This window comes from Scomber scombrus, chromosome 10 (assembly GCF_963691925.1).
Source record: "Scomber scombrus chromosome 10, fScoSco1.1, whole genome shotgun sequence".
Classification (NCBI taxonomy): Eukaryota; Metazoa; Chordata; class Actinopteri; order Scombriformes; family Scombridae; genus Scomber; species Scomber scombrus.
This window is the reverse complement of record NC_084979.1, coordinates 8,296,340-8,315,002: the sequence shown is the minus strand read 5'-3', so window position 1 is coordinate 8,315,002 and position 18,663 is coordinate 8,296,340. Positions and strand designations below refer to the sequence as shown.

At 39.6% G+C, this 18,663-nt stretch overlaps 1 protein-coding gene across 2 annotated transcripts; it reads right to left on the bottom strand.

The window, feature by feature from the left end:
- Window positions 1–117: 117 nt before the first annotated feature.
- atp13a2 (ATPase cation transporting 13A2) lies at window positions 118–17,592 on the bottom strand. 2 transcript variants are annotated; one of them, XM_062427849.1, is made up of 29 exons: window positions 17,465–17,592; window positions 13,019–13,095; window positions 12,498–12,665; window positions 10,706–10,764; window positions 10,524–10,590; window positions 10,350–10,429; window positions 9,468–9,545; window positions 9,303–9,372; window positions 9,024–9,158; window positions 8,820–8,886; window positions 7,236–7,367; window positions 6,783–6,944; window positions 6,516–6,626; window positions 6,246–6,292; window positions 5,944–6,132; window positions 5,643–5,849; window positions 5,378–5,476; window positions 4,827–4,983; window positions 4,444–4,555; window positions 4,098–4,222; window positions 3,780–3,952; window positions 3,030–3,122; window positions 2,764–2,843; window positions 2,079–2,231; window positions 1,894–1,990; window positions 1,569–1,792; window positions 1,280–1,431; window positions 948–1,120; window positions 118–422 (listed from the first exon to the last, which is right to left on the bottom strand). In XM_062427849.1, exons 1-29 carry the CDS (start codon window positions 17,475–17,477, stop codon window positions 255–257), a joined length of 3,468 nt encoding a protein of 1,155 aa, XP_062283833.1. In that variant the 5' UTR covers window positions 17,478–17,592; the 3' UTR covers window positions 118–254. The 2 variants fall into 2 exon arrangements, with proteins under 2 accessions (XP_062283833.1, XP_062283834.1); XM_062427850.1 differs by having other exon boundaries at window positions 3,792–3,952.
- Window positions 17,593–18,663: the final 1,071 nt, after the last annotated feature.

Sequence of the window (18,663 nt, the reverse complement as noted above, 5' to 3'; positions counted from 1 at the left end):
TGAGCCTAAACCCACCAGCACAGTCCTTTTAACATCCGTAGGGCCACACTATTAAATCATGCTATAAAGTGACGGTGAATATGAATGTCATCCAAAATACAAACGCTACAGCGGACATAAAAATTATATTTTATTCATAAAGGTAAACATGACTTTGCATTGTTGGTCCAATTGCGGATTTGGCTCTGGCATCCACAGCATTGTTTGGTCTGGATGACTGAATGTCCGACAGAAAGGGGGGGGGGAGGTGGATGCTAGCTGATTCCGATGACTGTGTGCCCTGCAGGGGACAGGGTTTGATTCAGGGGCGGCCATGTGGGACAGTCTGACAGGATGACGTTGAGACGTTTATACTGTTTTTTGGATATACGCCTTCCACGAAGCAGCCGAAGATAGTTCAAGAGACCCAGGTCTATCAGCACCTGGGGGGAAAAAAGTTATCAAGCTTTTAATAATAGGCAAAACATTTAGAATATTTATCTGTTAATTATTTTTCACAGTAGACATTTTGACCTGTCATAGCAGGAAAAGCACATGACATGAACAATGGCTCTGTTCAATTCAAGTGTCTCAGCAAGTGCAACACTAAACACCCTCAAACTGAAACTGTTACATTGAATTTAGCCATCGTTAATTTGATTATTTCCACTTTTGCTTTTCAAGCTGTGGGATGTCGGCGAGAAATACCAATAAAAACATTCATGTGCTCTTATGTTGAGCATGATCTTTTACTTGATGTCTTAATTACAGATCAAAGTCTTGTGTTTTGTGTAGGAGAGGGGAACCAATTTGAAATTAGAAAAGGAAAATGGCTCGTTAAATGAAATTTCCAAAAATCTGTCAGGCACAGAAGTAATGCTTTAGTTTTATTCATTTAAAGCATAGAACAAACTTTTAAAGCCACCTTTTAAGCCTGAAGGAGACCATCAAACAGAGTCCACACTCACCTCTGCCACAAAACATATGAGGAGGTTGAGAGCAGCCAGGGCAACAAGCAGCAATTTGTATTCCATGTCAGATATGTTGTATAGTTGGAGATATTTGGCAATGATGGGCGTTGGATACACCACCAGCCAAGTCATCACGGCAAAGAGGATAAGCAGTAGACAGAGGAAAACCACTGGAAAGATAAGAAGACTAAAATCATGTCTGAGTTCAGGCTCCAAAATCTTCAGAAAGTTACCAACAAAGCTAAAGAAAATGTGTAGAAGGTGAATATCAGAATGATTTATCAGCATTATCCCAAAATCATCATCCTGGGATATTTCTGATGTCTTACCATTGTGGTAGAGAGGTTTCTTGTGAGGGTAACCCTTGGTGACCACCACAGCCATGATGATATACTGAAAACCTGACAAGGCAAACACGCTGGTGTCCTCCATGTTGGGCAGATTGGCTGCTCCAGTCACTGTTGAATTGAGTGGAACGTACCTACAAACAATATCAGGGATGGATACATTTAACAATGTATTAACATGCATCATGTTTAATGAGTATAGAAACAAATATAAATCAATATAATATTTAGATGGAAAAAGCTCTGTGTAGCTTTCTGTCTTTGTACTGACCAGTCCTGTGACATGGTGATGAAGAGTGCTGCCAGCTGGCCCAGGATATTCATGCAGGCATGGATGAAGAGGCTGCCGAGGACAGGCAGGGCCAGCAGACTGGCTGGGGGTCTGCAGTGGTGCAGCTCCTTACTGGGGACTCCTTTCCCCATCACAATGGCCAGCAGAGTCACCAGGACAATGTCACAGAACAGGAACTGCAGGTCAGCCAGGTCTGTCTTCACCTGAACACATGTGTGGACAAGTCACATGTTTCACTTGAAAAGGGTCTTTTTAAGCAACACAGGTGAAGGAGGAATCTGCAGTCAGCTCCACAGCTACTCACTGTGTAGAGGATGAGGACAGCAGAGAACTGAATGAGGCTGTACAGGGCCATGTATCTGAAGAGACTGAAGGAGGTGACCAGAGAACATCGGCCCTCTCTGCACAGGTGAGGAGGAAAAATATGTGATTATTTTTTTCAGATTCTGTAACAACTTAAACACATCTAACGCCTCTTTCTTCCCCCACCTGATGAGCAGAGGTACGCAGCTGATGTTTCCCGTCTTGGAAGTGAAAGGTGAAGCGACCGAGGCCTCAGCTTCAGACAGAGACACCCCAACATCAGCAGCTCGCAGGGCCCCGCAGTCATTGGCCCCGTCCCCGCACATGCCTACCCGGTAGCTGAGGTAACAAGTGGAGGATTAGTGTTGGACTAGTAACTGATGTCTTATTTAAAGTCAGTTAGAAGCCACTTGGTGTGACATATGATGACAAGCAGATAGACGTACTGTGTTTACTTATATGTATTTTTTCTGAAACAACATAACACAATATACTGGTACTGAGTTTCTGTATCCTACGCTCCTTTATAAGCTTTCTTTTGAGCCAATCTAATCTAATAACTAAGCTGCTGTTCCATTAATGGCCACTAGGTGTCTCTCAGGTTAATATGTGTTAGATTTACCCTAATACTCAAATTCATACAGAACACAAAATAAACATACAAAATATGACTACTCCTAAGTGATGACAAACTAACAGTAACACAATACTGAAATGAATGAAAACAACAATGATGACAATAAAATCTAAACATAAGCAGAAGTGTGTGTGTTTGTGTAAATTTGTGAAATATTCTTTTAGATTTGGTTCATTCCTGCTTAAGTTTTATTTCCTGTGTGTGTATTCCGTTGTTCCACTTTTCTGCACTCACTTCAGTTTTTGTAGCTCTTTCACCAGCTGGGTTTTTTGGTCGGGTGCCATGCGTGCAAATACTGTGGCTCGCATCAACACCTGGAATGACAGCACGTCAAGGGAAAAAACCCAGTGTCAAAAATAAAATCATGTTGATTTGAGTTCCAACAGTCAGTCATGATTTTTAATCCAGAGAAAATAGCTCTTAAAATGTTAATCTAATGCCTCTCCGTCTTTGGTGCATTATCTTGGTCAGATGCGTTGAAACTCCACTGTGTGCATTACCTTTGGCAGATACTCAGGGAAGTGTTCACAGAGGGCGGCAAAGGACTTGCCATTAATAGCCAAGTGATAACCAAAACCACCCTGGTACAGGCCCTAAGAGGAGAAGGACAACATCAATATGAGCCACCAAATCATCGAAACATAGACCAGGATTGTCCTCATTATGTCTCTTATGTGCAATATTGTGATAACTGCTTCATCATTAAAAATGACAGGACCAAGTACAAATATTTAGGACTAGTTTCTAATTAAACTATTATTGCCCTCCTCTGAAAATTTCTTTTTCACAGCACTGTACAGACAACCGCAACATAAAGTGACAGGTAGTAGTGTACACTCAGGCCTGTTCTGCAAGTCCTGCTGTTTAAGGCGGCTATGACTGAGGGAATTAGGCTTTTCCAAAGTGAGCCCTTCTAAACTGCAATGGTGTATACCGGCGCCCAGTGAGCATTAGGTGGTGATTAAATGGGTGTGTGATGTCATGTGCTATTGAGATTGCAATGCGCGCAATGGTTTTATTGTTCATTTCTGTGAGGTTGGGTGTGGGGAGACCAATTATCCTGGCAGCAGTGTTGGTAATGTGTGTGAGGTTGGCCTGGTTGGTGTCAGATACATGGTGGGACAGTACACTAATGCTCTGGTACAACAGTGGGAGGAGATGGGGGGGGGGCAACATATCGTCCCTTAAGCTTGCGGACGAAAGGTAGTCTTTGGTGGCAGCGGTGTTGTTTGTGTCTGAGCAGGACTGACCTGGGTGATTACCTCTATGGAGCTTTGTGTGGGCCCTCCATCCCCAAGGTTGAACTTCAGGGTGGGCATGGAATGAGCAGTTTGGGGGGTGGCATTGACAAATATTACCTTCTCATCAGACCCCACCATGCCACAGCTTTTTGCAACATTGACTGCAGTTAAAATGTTGTCCCCTATGTGAAGAAGGAGAAAACAAGATTTGACATGGCGGAACATTTGATCATCAAACTGAACAATTGTCAAACGAACAGTGTTAAAACACAGTGACTGCACAGTGTTATAAAGCTGTAGTCAATACAGACGCATAATATTTCTCACCAGTGACCATGACACTGCGAAGCTGTGCCCGTGTGAGGATGCCGATAACCGTGGCACTCTGCGGCTTCACCAGGTTCTTCATCATTAGGAATCCCAGAAACTGCATGTCTTTCTCTACCGCTTCTCTGTGGAAGGACACGCAGCTGCATTAACACTCACAGCTAATCGTTACTAAGCTTGGTTGCAGCTTACAGAACTGTCTACTAAAGACACATACGTTATTTTTGAGGCATCTTTTTCACCATGACTGGACTTATCAAACGCTTCATGTGTGTGAAGGAAAAAAAGAGTCTATGAAAGAGCCTTGGTGACACAAAGAAGCCAGAAACACAAACTGGGTTCTTACCGTTCAATGGTCTTGAGGTCAGTGTTCTTGTCTAATGGTTTATAGCCCAGTGCAAGAACCCTGAGACCTTCACTGGAGAAGTTATGCAGTTTGCTTGAGAATTGTGCAGGCACTGTAAACACAAAGCATCCCATTCAATCAATCACTAAAGATTTAGATTTTAAAGGAATAGTTAACTTAAACATGAACCTAAAAATTTAAAATCACTAAAACATAAAGTGGCATATAACACTAACTGGTCATTCACTATACTTTAAAAGAACAAAGAAGAATATTCACAGAAGACAAAAAACAATTGATTGGCTTATTTGTTTGAATACTGAATGAAGTACTACATAGAAAATGAACTTAGACAGATTTACTTTAAATCTTAAGTGTCTGACCAGTGTCTTGTCGGCAGAGGCTAGCCACCATCTCTGGCGATCCTTTGATGAAAGCGAGAGGCGAGCGTCCCCCAGGGCCCACTGTCACTACGCTCATCCTCTGCAGGGCTGAGGAGAAGGGAAACCTCTGGACAATGGCCACTGGCTCACTTGTGAACTGACAAGACAATGAAAGAGCAGAAGTTAAAGCTAAGCACAACTGACTTAATATCCAGGCAGATATTGACTTTTTATGGCCTCATAATTATTCTGGATAAGTTGGGACTCAAAACAAAGCAGATGTGTTACACTGTTGAGAGTGCCCTGCTTAACTATTCTTCCTCATAACTTTTACTTATTTACTTAGCTAATGATTACATACATTTCCCATAATGCCAATTGAAAATGGGCATAAAATGGTTGCTTTAAATCACAGTATTATGCCATGGTTAATTAATGCAAGAAAAAAATCGATCCTGCAACTTTGTTCCAGTGGTTGAGGAGTTGTTCACTTTAGTAACACTTGCACCCTATTGGTCAGTCTATATGAAATTGATGGCAGGGACACTCACAGCTCCTCGAGCTGTAGGAGGTCTCATTACAGCCAAAACTCGGTGCCCTCCAAATTCTGCATCCAGCACCTTTCCATCTCCTTCTGGCTCCAAGAGAGTCTGGAAAATAAGTTATAATGTAAAGATGATATAAACGCAGAAGGAAAAAAAGCATTGTTTTAGTATTGGCAATGATCTCAGCACTCATATTGGAACTTGTCAGACAATGCCAAGTCCTAGTTAAGTACCTCTTTAAATAAAGAAAATGAGCTTCAAAGTATCATACCCAACCAGTGGACTCGAGCATCTTGAGCTCCAGAGGGTCTCCAAGGGGCTCACCCTGCAGCAGGGTGACAGTGTGACAGCAGGCCAAGCCTGAGAGCATGGGTCCCGGCAGCAGCTTTCTGGGATCTGGAACGAGCTCTGAGAAACCGGCATGCCCCCCTTCCATCACTCCCCAAACATCCAGACCGTCCTCTGTCAGAGTTCCTGTCTGGAAAAACAAAAGTACTCTGATGAAAGGCAACTTCAATATGTAAGGTGACCATGAAGGGTAATGTGGGATCAGGTAATTGTTTCTCCCTCACCTTGTCAAAGCAGAAGAGTGAAACTTTGCCACTGATGTTGATGCGTGGTGGACTAATGCAGAAGACGCCCTGGTTCTTCAGCCTGCGCTGGGCATAGATAGTGCCAGTGGTAATGGCAGCAGGCAGGGCAGGAGGCACCGCAATGGTCACAACATCCAAGCTTCTCATCACCAACTCCAACCAGGTCACCTTGACACAATCAGATAACTCAGTGTACATGCTGTATTTACTGATGGCATGGCAAATACAAACAAACCAGAAGTTGTTGTTTTTTTGTCTTGACATTTGTAACTTGCACTTACATTGCTTCCGAAGAGAACCACAAAGCTGTAAATGGTGCCAAGTAAAGCTGAAGCAAGAAGGAGAATATTGGGCTAAGTTTATTAATGTTCAATTGTTGTTGAATTAATGGTCAAAAAGGCTTGAAGTGCATAATCTAAGTAACTCACTTTTCATTTTAACGGCATTACAGATAACATTCTAGCACCAAAATGTAATTTTTCTATCCTGCTCCACAGGGAGTACATCATCCCTGATATAACAAAGGGGCAGCTTGCTGTTAAAGCTCTTACCAACAAAACCCAGGACAATCAGGAACTTGACAGAATCCTGGTAGAAGCGGAAGTTGGCTGGCTGAGGATACAAAATGGAGCTGACCAAGTTACCTTTGGCTGTATAAAACCCTGCGGATGAGATGTAAGAGCTGGCTTGACTTGGAGAGCAAACATAAGCTCTTATCATGCACAATAATCACAATATAATACCTAGGTGTACAGTAAAGTACATTATGGCTTCTCACTAAGATGGTACTGACTCATATCAGTAGTTTCACTACTCACCAGTGCTTATAACCACAGCGACAGCACCGCCGCCTCCTGGCCTTCCCCCTTTGGCCTGGATGAGCTGGGTACCACAGAAGAGGGTGTGTCTACGCTCTGTCTCTGAGTTGTATCTCCCCTCACCAGCTGGCAGTGGGGTTTTCAGCACTGGGACACTTTCACCTACACATGGAAATATGGAGAACAGACTCATTTTTATTTAGGATAAAGAGAGCAAAGACCTTCACATACCACATAGTTATGAACATGCACAGCTTTAATGAAAAAGCACTGGTTTGTAGCCCTCTTGAAAATCATGTTCCATGTCCAAAAAGAGTCTAAAATCCTACATGAATCCTACACTGAATGAGTTCTGAGGGGTTGTTTCATTTCCTCAGCATAACATGAGACATTATAAATTCTTCCAGTTACAGTACTCAGTGCCTGGTGCTGTTATGGCGGTTTGTTGGTCACCTGTGAGCATACTCTCGTTGACCAGACACTCCCCAGCCAGCAGGGCAGCATCGCAGGGCAGCAGCAAACCCTCCTGAGGGATGATTATACAGTCGCCAGGGACAAGCTCCACCGAGCTCACACACTCCTCCTCTGAGAAAACACACAACAAAGAAAGAATGTCCTTGTGATTAAGAGTTTAAAGGTGTTAGAAAAGACTTGTAAACATTGACTGTCATTTACCAGTGGGAATATTTACTAAGCAAATAGTGTCATGGGATCAAACTTTTGTCACTGCATTTTATTTTATTTTATTTTTTTTAAAATCTAGTGGAGTATTTACTGAGACGGGCGCAGTCCTTTCCCATCACTCCCTCTCTTCATTTCCTGTCATCTGTCTATTGTCGTCTGTCTAATAAAGGTATATGTTGTCCGAAAGTACCTCAATTCTCCACATTTACTTATTAATGTAGGTTTCACATTACTGATGGTGAGGCAGTAAGTTGAGAATAAAGCTGTTTTCATTGAGTGTTGTTGCTCATCGGTTGGGTAAAGCATACAACTGCTATGTACACTATAGTTTAGTTGAGTTTTGCCTCCAGGCAGGAACTGTCACACAGCTTAAAGGTGTCCTGTACACTTCTTGTAGACTACCAAGTTTCTGTTTACATTCAGCATTGTGTGCATCCTTAAGGGTTAGTAAACATGTTCAATGCATTTCCCTCCTCAGAAAACACCATCAAAGCCAGTTATGCAAAGTATGGAAACCTGCATGTTTAATCGCTAACAGTTCTCCTCCCTGTTTTTGTTGACACATTGCTCCAAACCCCACAGGGTATCTTAACAACAAGGTATGCCTCTGCTATTTTTCGATGTACAACTCCTAAGAGAATTGTACGTCATACCAACAGTTTGATTCCCTCTCTGCAGACTCCATGGGCACAGGTACTGTAGGGAAAGCTTTCACCATATGTGTACATGCTCATGAGAACAGTGATGCCAGGTCAATAAAAAACATCCAGTCCAAGAGTCACTAGAGAACAGCTAGAAGCCCACATAAATATCACAAATCATAAACTTGCTTCATCTAACTACTTCAAAGACTATTTTTCACAACCGTGAGAAAGAGAGAACTGAAACAGTGGTGGTTAAAGAGAGACAACTATTAATGGAGAATACTTGCCAACTATTATTGTCTACAATCTCACACAAAACCTTGATGCAGCATAAGCTAACTAATCAAAACAATCTTTTATTGTTTGGCTCCTTTAATAATATCACTTTTAATTTATTTTAAGTATGACAACCATGAGTCCTTGGCTACTAGCCAAAGCCACACCCATTCTCCAACCTGCAACTCATCAGGAAAGCAAGTGGTTTAAAATATTTTGTTAATATCAAGACATACTGCTCTCACAGCACTTTCTGTTTTGCTTTGTTAATATTTCTAATATTTTTCCCACTGTCAGGTGAAGTCAAAGTTAACGCCAAGTGAATAAAATAGCCTGAAATATCAACTGAATTAACAAATCCACTTACTTTTATATCATTTTCTTAACTGTAATAAATTCATATTGGAAGATCAATACGTTTGTGCAAACTTACCTCCTGAGTTTCTGCGTACTGTAACATTTGTGACCAATCGGGCCATGTTGCGAAGAGTGATGCTTTGCTGCGGATTAAGATAAAAAAGACAAAAAGGTTTATATACTATTGGTCACTCACACTGGTTCTGACATTTACATCAATATTTGGAGGGAAAGTCATAAACTAAACATGATCAGATTAAGTATCTCACTACAGACTCACCTTGCGGATCTCATAAAGTGAGATACCGATGGAGAGAAATGAGATAATAAATATACATGAGGCGTAATAATAATAACTATCAATCATCCACAGGATGATGCTGAACACTTGGAACACATAGAATGGGTTGAGGACCTACAGAGGCAGACAAAAGGACACAAAAGAAAGGAGGGGGGTTACATTTGATACTTCATCTGGATTTGAGTAAAATATATCTTCAAACCATCATTACAAAAATAAATCTGAGGCGGTATAAAGGACTATGTTTTTCCATCTCACCTCCTCAAACAGCAGTCTTATGTAAGGCTTCACAGGCACATCAATAAGGTTTGGCCCATACACGCATCTCCTGAAAGATTTCATGTCATGAATTTCTCAGCAGTGCCCTCTCAGATTAAAGAACCTTAGAAGTATGCATATTTGTTTTGTTTTTGTTTTTTTTACCTCAAACTCTGCTCCAGTTGACTCAGGCCCTTTTGGAAGCCGTACAGGTCCATGCAGGTCCAGTCCTCATTGAGGACACTACAGACAAAGACCAAAGATTATGTTAAAACATTAAACATTAACATTAAAGGAAACAGTGTACTTTCCATCAACTCCCCATTTTTCAATGAACATTATTATTTAGCTGTAGTAACAAGTGCATTAACAAAACATATTTCAAACGTTTATGTTTTTGGAATTTACTTGGATTTCATTACTTGAAAATGGTTAATGTTTCATAATTTTTTTAATCTGTATTAAGACATCAGTCAGGATCAAATCTTGTTGTAGTCATTCCTCCTGTTCATACTGACCATTAGAAGATCCCTTTATAATGCACTTACAATGTAAGTGATGGGGGACCAGATCCATAGTCCTCCTCCTTCTGTTCAAAAATGTATTTAAAGTTGATCTGAAGCTAATGTGAAGCTTTATCCAAATAAGTCAAATCAAGTATCTATCAACATTACAGTGTTTTTAGTACCAAAGTCCCTCTTTTTGTTACTATACTTCCACCACAGCTCAACAGGGAAACACAAAGAGGGAATTTGATGCTAAAAAGACTGTAAATGTGGCAGATATCCACTTGATATGACTAACTCAGACTGCTGAAGCCTCAAATAAGTTTCACATCAACTCTTATTTTTGCACAAAATTACCCTCTGGACCCACTGTGGATTTTGGCCTCCATGAAATTGTCAGTATGAACAGGAGGAATGATTATAGTGAGGACACCTGACTCTTGTTTTAAGAGATTTTCTATACACAGTAGTACTGCTTAAAAGCTGTTTCAATCCAAAAACATAGGCATACATACAAACATAAGTGTTTCTGTTTCAATACCTAACACGACAAAAGCTTCCCTTCCTGTCCACCCAGATGTAGCGTAGCCCTTCAAATAGGTAGTAGCGCAGGAGTGTTTTCTGTAACACAATAATCATTTTCAGTCGGAGAAAAAAGATCACTCAGTACTTTATTCTGCAGAAAAAAAAACCCAACTGTCCACTTCTTCCTTACCTCCTCCTTGTACAGCTGAACTGTATCTCTCCATTCAGTGTCCTCCAGAGCTCCAAACACCTCCGAGCTGAAAGGAAAAAAACAAAAAACAAGTAAGCAGATCCTAGTTTTTTTTTCAGATATGTGCAGAGTGTTGACAGGCTTAAGGTGATGCTGTCAAAGGATAGAGACATGAAACTGACCTTCCCCCCTCCATCTCTTCTGTGAGGACCTCCACCACATGCTGCTGGCCAAAACTGTCCTGAAGCAAAAGGCAATATTAAATGCATCTGTGACTGCTGGAATCTGGGTACTTATCCATGATAGTGAATCAAAGTATAACACAGAATACAGGTACCCTTTTCCATCTTACACTAACATTCATCTCAGGTGATCAGGATGTCAAGAGCAGGATATTTTTATTTACATAGCACTTTTCACATCATAAAACACAGTTCAAAGTGCTGAGAGGAGGAAAAGGAAAAATAGCTCAAAACAGACAAGTCAAGATTATGCTTTTTAAATGAGGGCTTGACTAGAGCTGTTTTGAGTTTATATAGAAAAATGTCTCTAGAGAACAATTTACAATGTCCAGTACCTCACAAATTAAACTATCCGAAACATCCTTAAAGAACTGCATCCAGGGAGCAAGTGAGACTTCAACTGCAGAATGATTTACGGTTTCACTTATTTTACAAAAATAATTTAAATTTCCCGAGGATGTACTAACTAGGTCAGATTTTTTTGATTGTTTACATTATTAAAAATACTAGCTTGGATATATTAACAGTTGTTTTTTTTTAAACTGATGAAAACCCCTAAAATTTTGACTGAGAGGCATGGCATATTTGTTCAGGAAGTAGGGAAAGATTTAAAAGGCGATCAATGGTAGAAAATAAAATTGTGGGGTTGTTCCTGCTTTCACTAATAATCTTAGAGAAGTATGCCTGTCTCTCACAGCGTAAAGCTTTGTTATAGGCACAGGGATTTTGTAAGGACCTCTTGGTGAATTGTTAATTTGTTTTGCCTCCAAATCACGTCACTCCCTCTTGAGCAGACGTATTCACTCATTTTTCCAAGGCATTACCTTAATCTGTCATTTCCTTTTAGTTTCCACAGGCGCCACAATGTCGATCACTATGAGCTGACCTTATTTTAGAGTTAAAGTAATTTAAATTTCATGAATCAATGAGATATCATCAGAGGTTGACTACGCATGTGGTTAGAGAACGTAAGAGCGCTCCATATTATTTTAGCTATACCAGTGACATGTTAAAAAACAAACAGTAATGATCTGATATATATGTATTAAAAATCTTATCAACAACAATATTCTGATCTCTAGAGATGACTAAATCTAGGGTGTGGCCACAGTTGTGAGATGGCCCAATAGCATGTTTAGTGAAATCAAAAGAATGCAAAACTCTATAGCCTTGCAGTCCGAGATGTTATTAACATGTTAATTAAAATCACCAGTTGTAACAGTCCTATCATGGTTATTAGAACCGCATGCTTTGGTGGTTGATAAATAGTAATCACATCAAATCAATGTATAAATGTTTTTAGATAACCCAAAACAGCTCAGGATGTGGAGGTTTGCATATATGCCAACTCTGTAAACAGGAATTTAATCTACAGTTCCACCCACTAATTACATGTGAATTAAACAGCCAATAGCCAGCGTGGAAAATAAATACTGGTCAGAAACTGCTGAAGCAAGGGGGGTCATTTACTACATCTGACTACATGGCTGATATTTTGAAGGTTGTCATTTCTGGCAAAAAGAAGTAGAAGTATACAGTGTGAATTTCAACCTGGACGAGACACTAAAACAGCATTTCAGAAATAAGAGGACACTAAAAGTCTCTTTCAAGCTTTCTTTGGAGTGAGGTCACTAGGTAATTCATACAATGCATTGGAAAAATCCAGTGTCGGTAATAATGCTAGGTATCAAACGGATTTTAATTTTGAGTAGGAGCTAATTTATAATCTCACTCTTATTAGAAGAATATCTGCCAAAGCCAGAGGGCAGGAGCAGCAGCGGGCGAGGACAGCAAGCCGTGGGCGCCAATGAAATACAATCAGGAGGAGACCCAAGGACAGCACGGCAAACAGACGACACAGCCACACTCGCCAGCGCACCCACTTATACCCCTGAACATCCTGGTGGGACAAAGAAGATAGAGAGTTAGATTCAGAGGTTCATTTTAATATTCAAACAGAGGTTAATTTCCATAACGCCCGGCTTATCAGCACCCATATTACAGGAGAAGAAGCCATGCTGTGGCAGCAGCTTGTTTGGTAACTGTGTAACCTGAATCAAACCTACAGACAATATGCCAAACCACTGCTGAGTATATATTGGTTAATATTCGCTGGTTCGTTTGCAAATATAACAAGGTTATAGAGACCAGTGCACATGTGCAACCACTGGTGCATCGACAGGTTTAGCTTGCTGCAATAAACATCTTTTGCCACTCACTGTTGGTTTAGCAGAAACACTAAGAGCATCTTACCATGTGTGAGTCAGGACTGAGCCGGGGGTCTCGCGGACTGGGTGAGGGGAGTCCGCTCTGCGGCTCGACCACACTACCTACAGGACAGGATACACACCATGAACACAACCGTCATGCGAATTTTGCAGCACACCCTCAAAGTCAATATTAGCAAAACACACAGTGCAGACATGTATTCCCTATTGAATTACCATTTATGCATGGTTTAAATCAAATCTTTTGAATTTACCCAGAGGTGAAAGATGGCAGGTTTTGTACGTACAAAATGGTCTGAGGGGAACCCATGCTTCATTGTGACAATTCAAACTCATTCCACTGAGTTTATCAGAGCCTTTTAAATTTTACAGCACTACATTTATAGTCTGGTCTATGGTCAGCTTAGATAAACCTGTGTTTATGGGTGTTCTGTTCAATTTATTTGTGTATGTATTCAGTTCAATTCCTTAGTAAAAAGCTCCACAGTAATTCTAGTGAAAAAAAGAGGACAGCCACATTTTAGAAACATGTAGCCTAAGCAATAGAGGGATATTCATCAGTGACCATAAACTGAACTAAACCTAACACACCTGTGCCCCCACAGAAACATTAACTTTTAAGGGCAAAACCTGTCATAAACTAACAGTAAAGCAGCCCATATATGAACAATATACAATAACAGAAGAGATAAAAAATCTAATTAAAAAACCCAACAACCATAAAGTGAGTTGTTTTTTTTAAATCCGTGCTCGCTTCAGCTTCGAAGAAAGGGAAAATACCGTGACAAAAGCAGCTTCCTTCACATTTAAACCAAGAAGAAGAATTAGAAGAAGAAGAAGAAGAAGAAGAAGAAGAAGGAACAAATAAGAAACGAGGCTTACCGTCCACTCTAAGCGTAAGTTTAAAAGAAATACTTCCCCGAGCAGACTGTGTAATGTTAGTGGGCTGGTTAAGTTAATGTGACTGCAGGCTGCGGTGAATAGCAGCTCGCTGCTCTGTGGCTTCACCTGCCTGCTTCCTCCAGCCTCTGAATGAACACCTGTCAACAACTCGTTCAACCGGATTCCGCTGCGAAAACTAGGACATCTTTCAGCCAACCAATACCGATGGCTAAACCCCAAAAAATATTACCTGCATGAAAGAAAAGTCAGCTAAGTAAAAAACTATCACTCGCAGCATGACTGCTGACGGGCTGCAGAGACTGACGCTATGTGATACAACGAATATTTCAGGTATTACACCATCAAATTATTTTACCTGCATTGAGGGGGAGAAGTACTCAGATGCTTTACTTCAGTGTCAATACTGCAATGTAAAAACACTCACATACATTACAAATATCCTGCATTTAAAGGACCATTGTGTAGTGTAATGATTTAGTGGCATCTAGCGGCGAGGTTGCACATTGCAACCACTTTACTAACTGCAGCAAAGTACTATTTTTCCTGCAAAATTAGTGCTTTTAGTTTAGTACTTGTAAAGTAAATTTAGCAGGTAAAACTTCCATACTTATGCCTAAATCTTCCACCACTGCAGGTCACAGAAGCTGATGGGTCACCAAATATGGTGCCACACCGGCAGTGCTGGTATATTATCAGTTTAATATGATTAGTTACTGTATGTGGATATGACAACACCAGTAACCTAACATGAAAGGTTAGGGTTAACTGAGTCATATGGTCCAATAAAGAAAGGAAAACAAATATTGAATAGTTTCATTTTGAGTAATTTTGAAAAATTATCTGATTGCGATGATTTTGACTGATATTGCAATTGAGATATGATTAGCAATATTAGAGGGATTTATCATTTTTACATCATTAGTAAATCATCAAGTAGCCATCAAGGTGAAACTTTGCCCACTATAAGGACACTGAGTGTACTATCCTCTCTGTGTTTGTGACCTGTGTTTAACATACTTGCTGTTCTTGTGCTGTCTGGACAAGAATCTACACACACAGCACAATCTACACGCTGCTCGAGAAACCAAAGAACTGACTCATCTGTTTTGTTATAATGCACATGATTGTATTGTAATCATGTGAAAAGCTTATCAAGATTGGAGTAACAGTGTTTTTTTCCAAGTCACATGCTTGCTTTGTTCTAACTAGGCCAATCTCAAGTATCCCAACAAAAAAAAAAAGTATCAGGTTTGCATGTATCAACTCTGACCGACTGGCTGCAGACTTTAAAGCCTTTCTTTGTAGTTTGCTGTGTGTCAGATTATTTGAGAATTGCCATTAAAACATCTGTTTTACAATAAAGTCATAGCAGCCAGTGTTTCCTTAATGTCTAAAGTAGTGTTGAATTCCAGCTGGTTTCAGTCACATGCTTTACCTAAATAGACCATCTCAACACCCACAGCAATCCCAGGCATCTGAATGTCACCATTATGCTTCTTTTACATTCTCCTTGTCCCAGGCATTGATAAATGACTTTGAAGTCACCTATGTTTGAGAACAACGACTTCAACTGGATATAATATTGATACTTTATTATTAAATTTGAAATTTCACACTGTCCAATAAGCTGTTAATGGCCCTCAGAAAGTCCAGGATTTCAGTTTCACCTTCAACCCTCCAAAAATACGCAAGGCTGACTTTCTGCAAATTTTCTGCTGTCATTCTCTAAAAAAGGGGAAATGAAAATGCACAACTTACAAGACAGACAATGACAGCAATGACAGTCATTTGAGCTGAAAAAAACCCCCAAAAAACCAAATCTATCCACCCTCAACCTGAAGTCCAACAACAGCTTCATGACTATGTCAAAGCCAACTTTCTTTGCATTGCAGTTTGTTATTGTAACCTTGTTACCCGTGTAATAGCTGCATTCTTAGTATGGTACTTGGTACTTAGTATTTACATTCAATGTTACTTTATTCTTCCACTCCACTACATTTCAGGGGGAACTATTGTACTTTATACTCTGCTACATTTAGTTATTTGACAGCTTTATTTACTTTTTAGGTGAAGATTTGACACAATGGATAATATTTCAAGCTTTTAAAATACAACACATTGTTAAAGATGAAACCAGTGGTTTACTACCTTTTTGTCTTTTGACGTCTTACAAAATGCAGTGTGTAGTCGGGTTCACGTTTCAGATGTCCATGAGTTGTTAACAGCTCCACCGAATATTGATTTTTCCATCTAAACTTCTCACATGGTTTCATTTCAATAAATGTTCAAATGATCCAATATTTCACCAAAAAAATCAAAGATTAGAGGAAAAAGTCCAAAAACTGAAAACAATCATCTCATGACCCCTCAGATTTATCTGCTGACCCTTTAGGAGGGCCCCACCCCTAGGCTGGGAACCACTAGGGGTGAAACTAGCTCCACCTCCAGCAGCTACAACAGTAACATGCTGCTCTATATAATATATATCAGTCAGAGGGACCAAACCACTACTTTTACTGTAATACTTTAACTACACACATACTACTCATGTACTTTTACTGTAATACTTTAACTACATCAAGCTCATAATACTTATGTACTTTTACTTCCACCACTGCATATACACAGATACTGATATTTGCACAAGTGAATAAGTGACTTAATCTGTCATGCTCCAGTTGAGTGATTTTGCACTTTTGTACATCTTGATTAACTTACTGATAGCACACATGGTAATGCTAGTAGTAACTGAGTAGCAATAGCAGCAATGGTTACACTAGTAGTCCTTGTTTTGGCACCTTTAGTAGCAATAGATAAACAGTACAACAGTATTGTAATGTATTGTTTGTAATGTTTTTTGTGATTTGGGTTTAACTAGGGCTCCACAATTGTAGAATAACTTACCACTGGCAATCAGACAAATTACCTGTGTCCTATAAAACTATAATATGGCTTTTAATTAGTCTTTATTTTTATTTGATGTTTTTAATCATCTTCTGTATTGTTTATTTTTCTTGATTGCATTGAACTGATTATAATTGTACTGTATATTTTCTGTTTTTTATGTATGTGATCCCCTGTGTAAACTTGTTTTGAAAAGCAATACAGTTTATTATCACAACTACCACTTGAACTCCAGTTGGACAGACTGATTTAAGCTACATTAAATTGGACAGTCAGTCTAGCAGTAAAATAAATGTTTTAATTGCTTTAATAATATTTTTTTTGTGACTGTTTTGTATAAGCATTACCATCACATTCAACACAGTTTTATTGATGGGTGCTACATTAGCGACTATTAAGTTTGTTTACCGGACAAAGGCAAGAAAAAAAAGGTAACTTAGGCGACTTGACATCATATTCCTTTGTTGCTTGTTGCCATTATAAAAGCTGCTGTCTGTCCACATTAACTATTAGTCAGCAGCATGGAGTTTATATTAAAGTGTTATTAGACAGCAGAGAAGCAGGCTTCAGCACGGCTAACAGTGTTAGCTCGCGGTTAGCAAACACATCTGTGTAGCTTCATGCAAACTCTTTATGTGCTTATTAACATTCAAAACACTCTTACCGCGCCTGTCCATCCTGCTGTGGCCACAGTGACAGCCTTCACCTTACTTTCACAACATATTATCCTGAACGACAAACTGTCGGTTAACCAGACATGTCAGAAAATACTATATTCAGCTGGCTCAGTGGCAGATGAACGGGGCTACGGAAAGTGGCGCTGTCCAAAATAGTCTGAGTCGTGTCCACGCCTGGAGAGATGTGACAGACACCTAATTCACTCTGCTGACATACCTGGACTCCAAGCCAAGTTTATTTTACCACCTAGTTCTACTTGTGATGGAGTAATATTTCCAAAAAATAAAATCCTTCCAGTAGTGGTTTATAACATACAAATACACAGATTTTTATTTTTATTTTTATAGAAATAATCTTATCCCTAGTTAGCTCAGTCACTAGTGGTATAGCAGTGGGAATCACAAGGTAACTCACGATGCTGTAATGATACTTGCCTCACGATGCTATCAAAATATTGCAATTCCGCCATAATCAACATATTGCAAGACAATCAATCTAAATTATATCATGATATCTGTGGCTAAAGATGAAAATATATCCTTCAAAAAGGCAAAAAGCAGAAATTATGCATTTATTAACTGCAATTTGTCCATTACATGAAACATTATTCCTATGTAAAATGGCAATAAACAAAACAAAAATACAGCATACAATATGATAACCATGACTACAACTAACTTACAGTGCAAATTAAATGAACATTAAAAAACTTTGATACGTCTTAACCAAAGATCAACAAAGAACTGTAACAGGACAACACAAGGAAAGCTAAGGGAAAACATGGGAAGAGGAGAAAAAAAAACTTGTTGTGTGTTAAAATCTCCTCTCTTCCTGTTCTACCTGCTGTCAGACTCCGCTGCTTCTTTTCTTATTTTCTGTTCCAAGTGCATCTTTGTTCATTCAGGAAAAGTATTCAGCTACAGTCCTATTGTTGGTATTATTACTCAAATAATATCATCCTGAGCCTGGAGAGGATGACACTTATACTGTACCTTTTCTCTCTAATTAGGCTTTAGGTTGTTTTTTTTTGGTTCATTTCTAACTGATTTCTCCCTCATGTCCATTCTGTTGTGTCAGTAACAAACAGATTTGAATCAGTCACATTCAGCTGTAGATCCATAATCAGTATTGGAGTAGCAGTTATCAGGAGTTTTTCTTTTCAAACTGTTACTTATTTGACACGTG

Excerpts from the sequence above, each read along its gene's own strand:
- atp13a2 (XM_062427849.1), bottom strand. Across the intron at positions 8,887-9,023 it reads CACTTTATGAGATCCGCAAG|CAAAGCATCACTCTTCGCAA; the intron begins GTGAGTCTGTAG and ends CTTAATCCGCAG. Across the intron at positions 4,223-4,443 it reads GACCTCAAGACCATTGAACG|AGAAGCGGTAGAGAAAGACA; the intron begins GTAAGAACCCAG and ends GTCCTTCCACAG.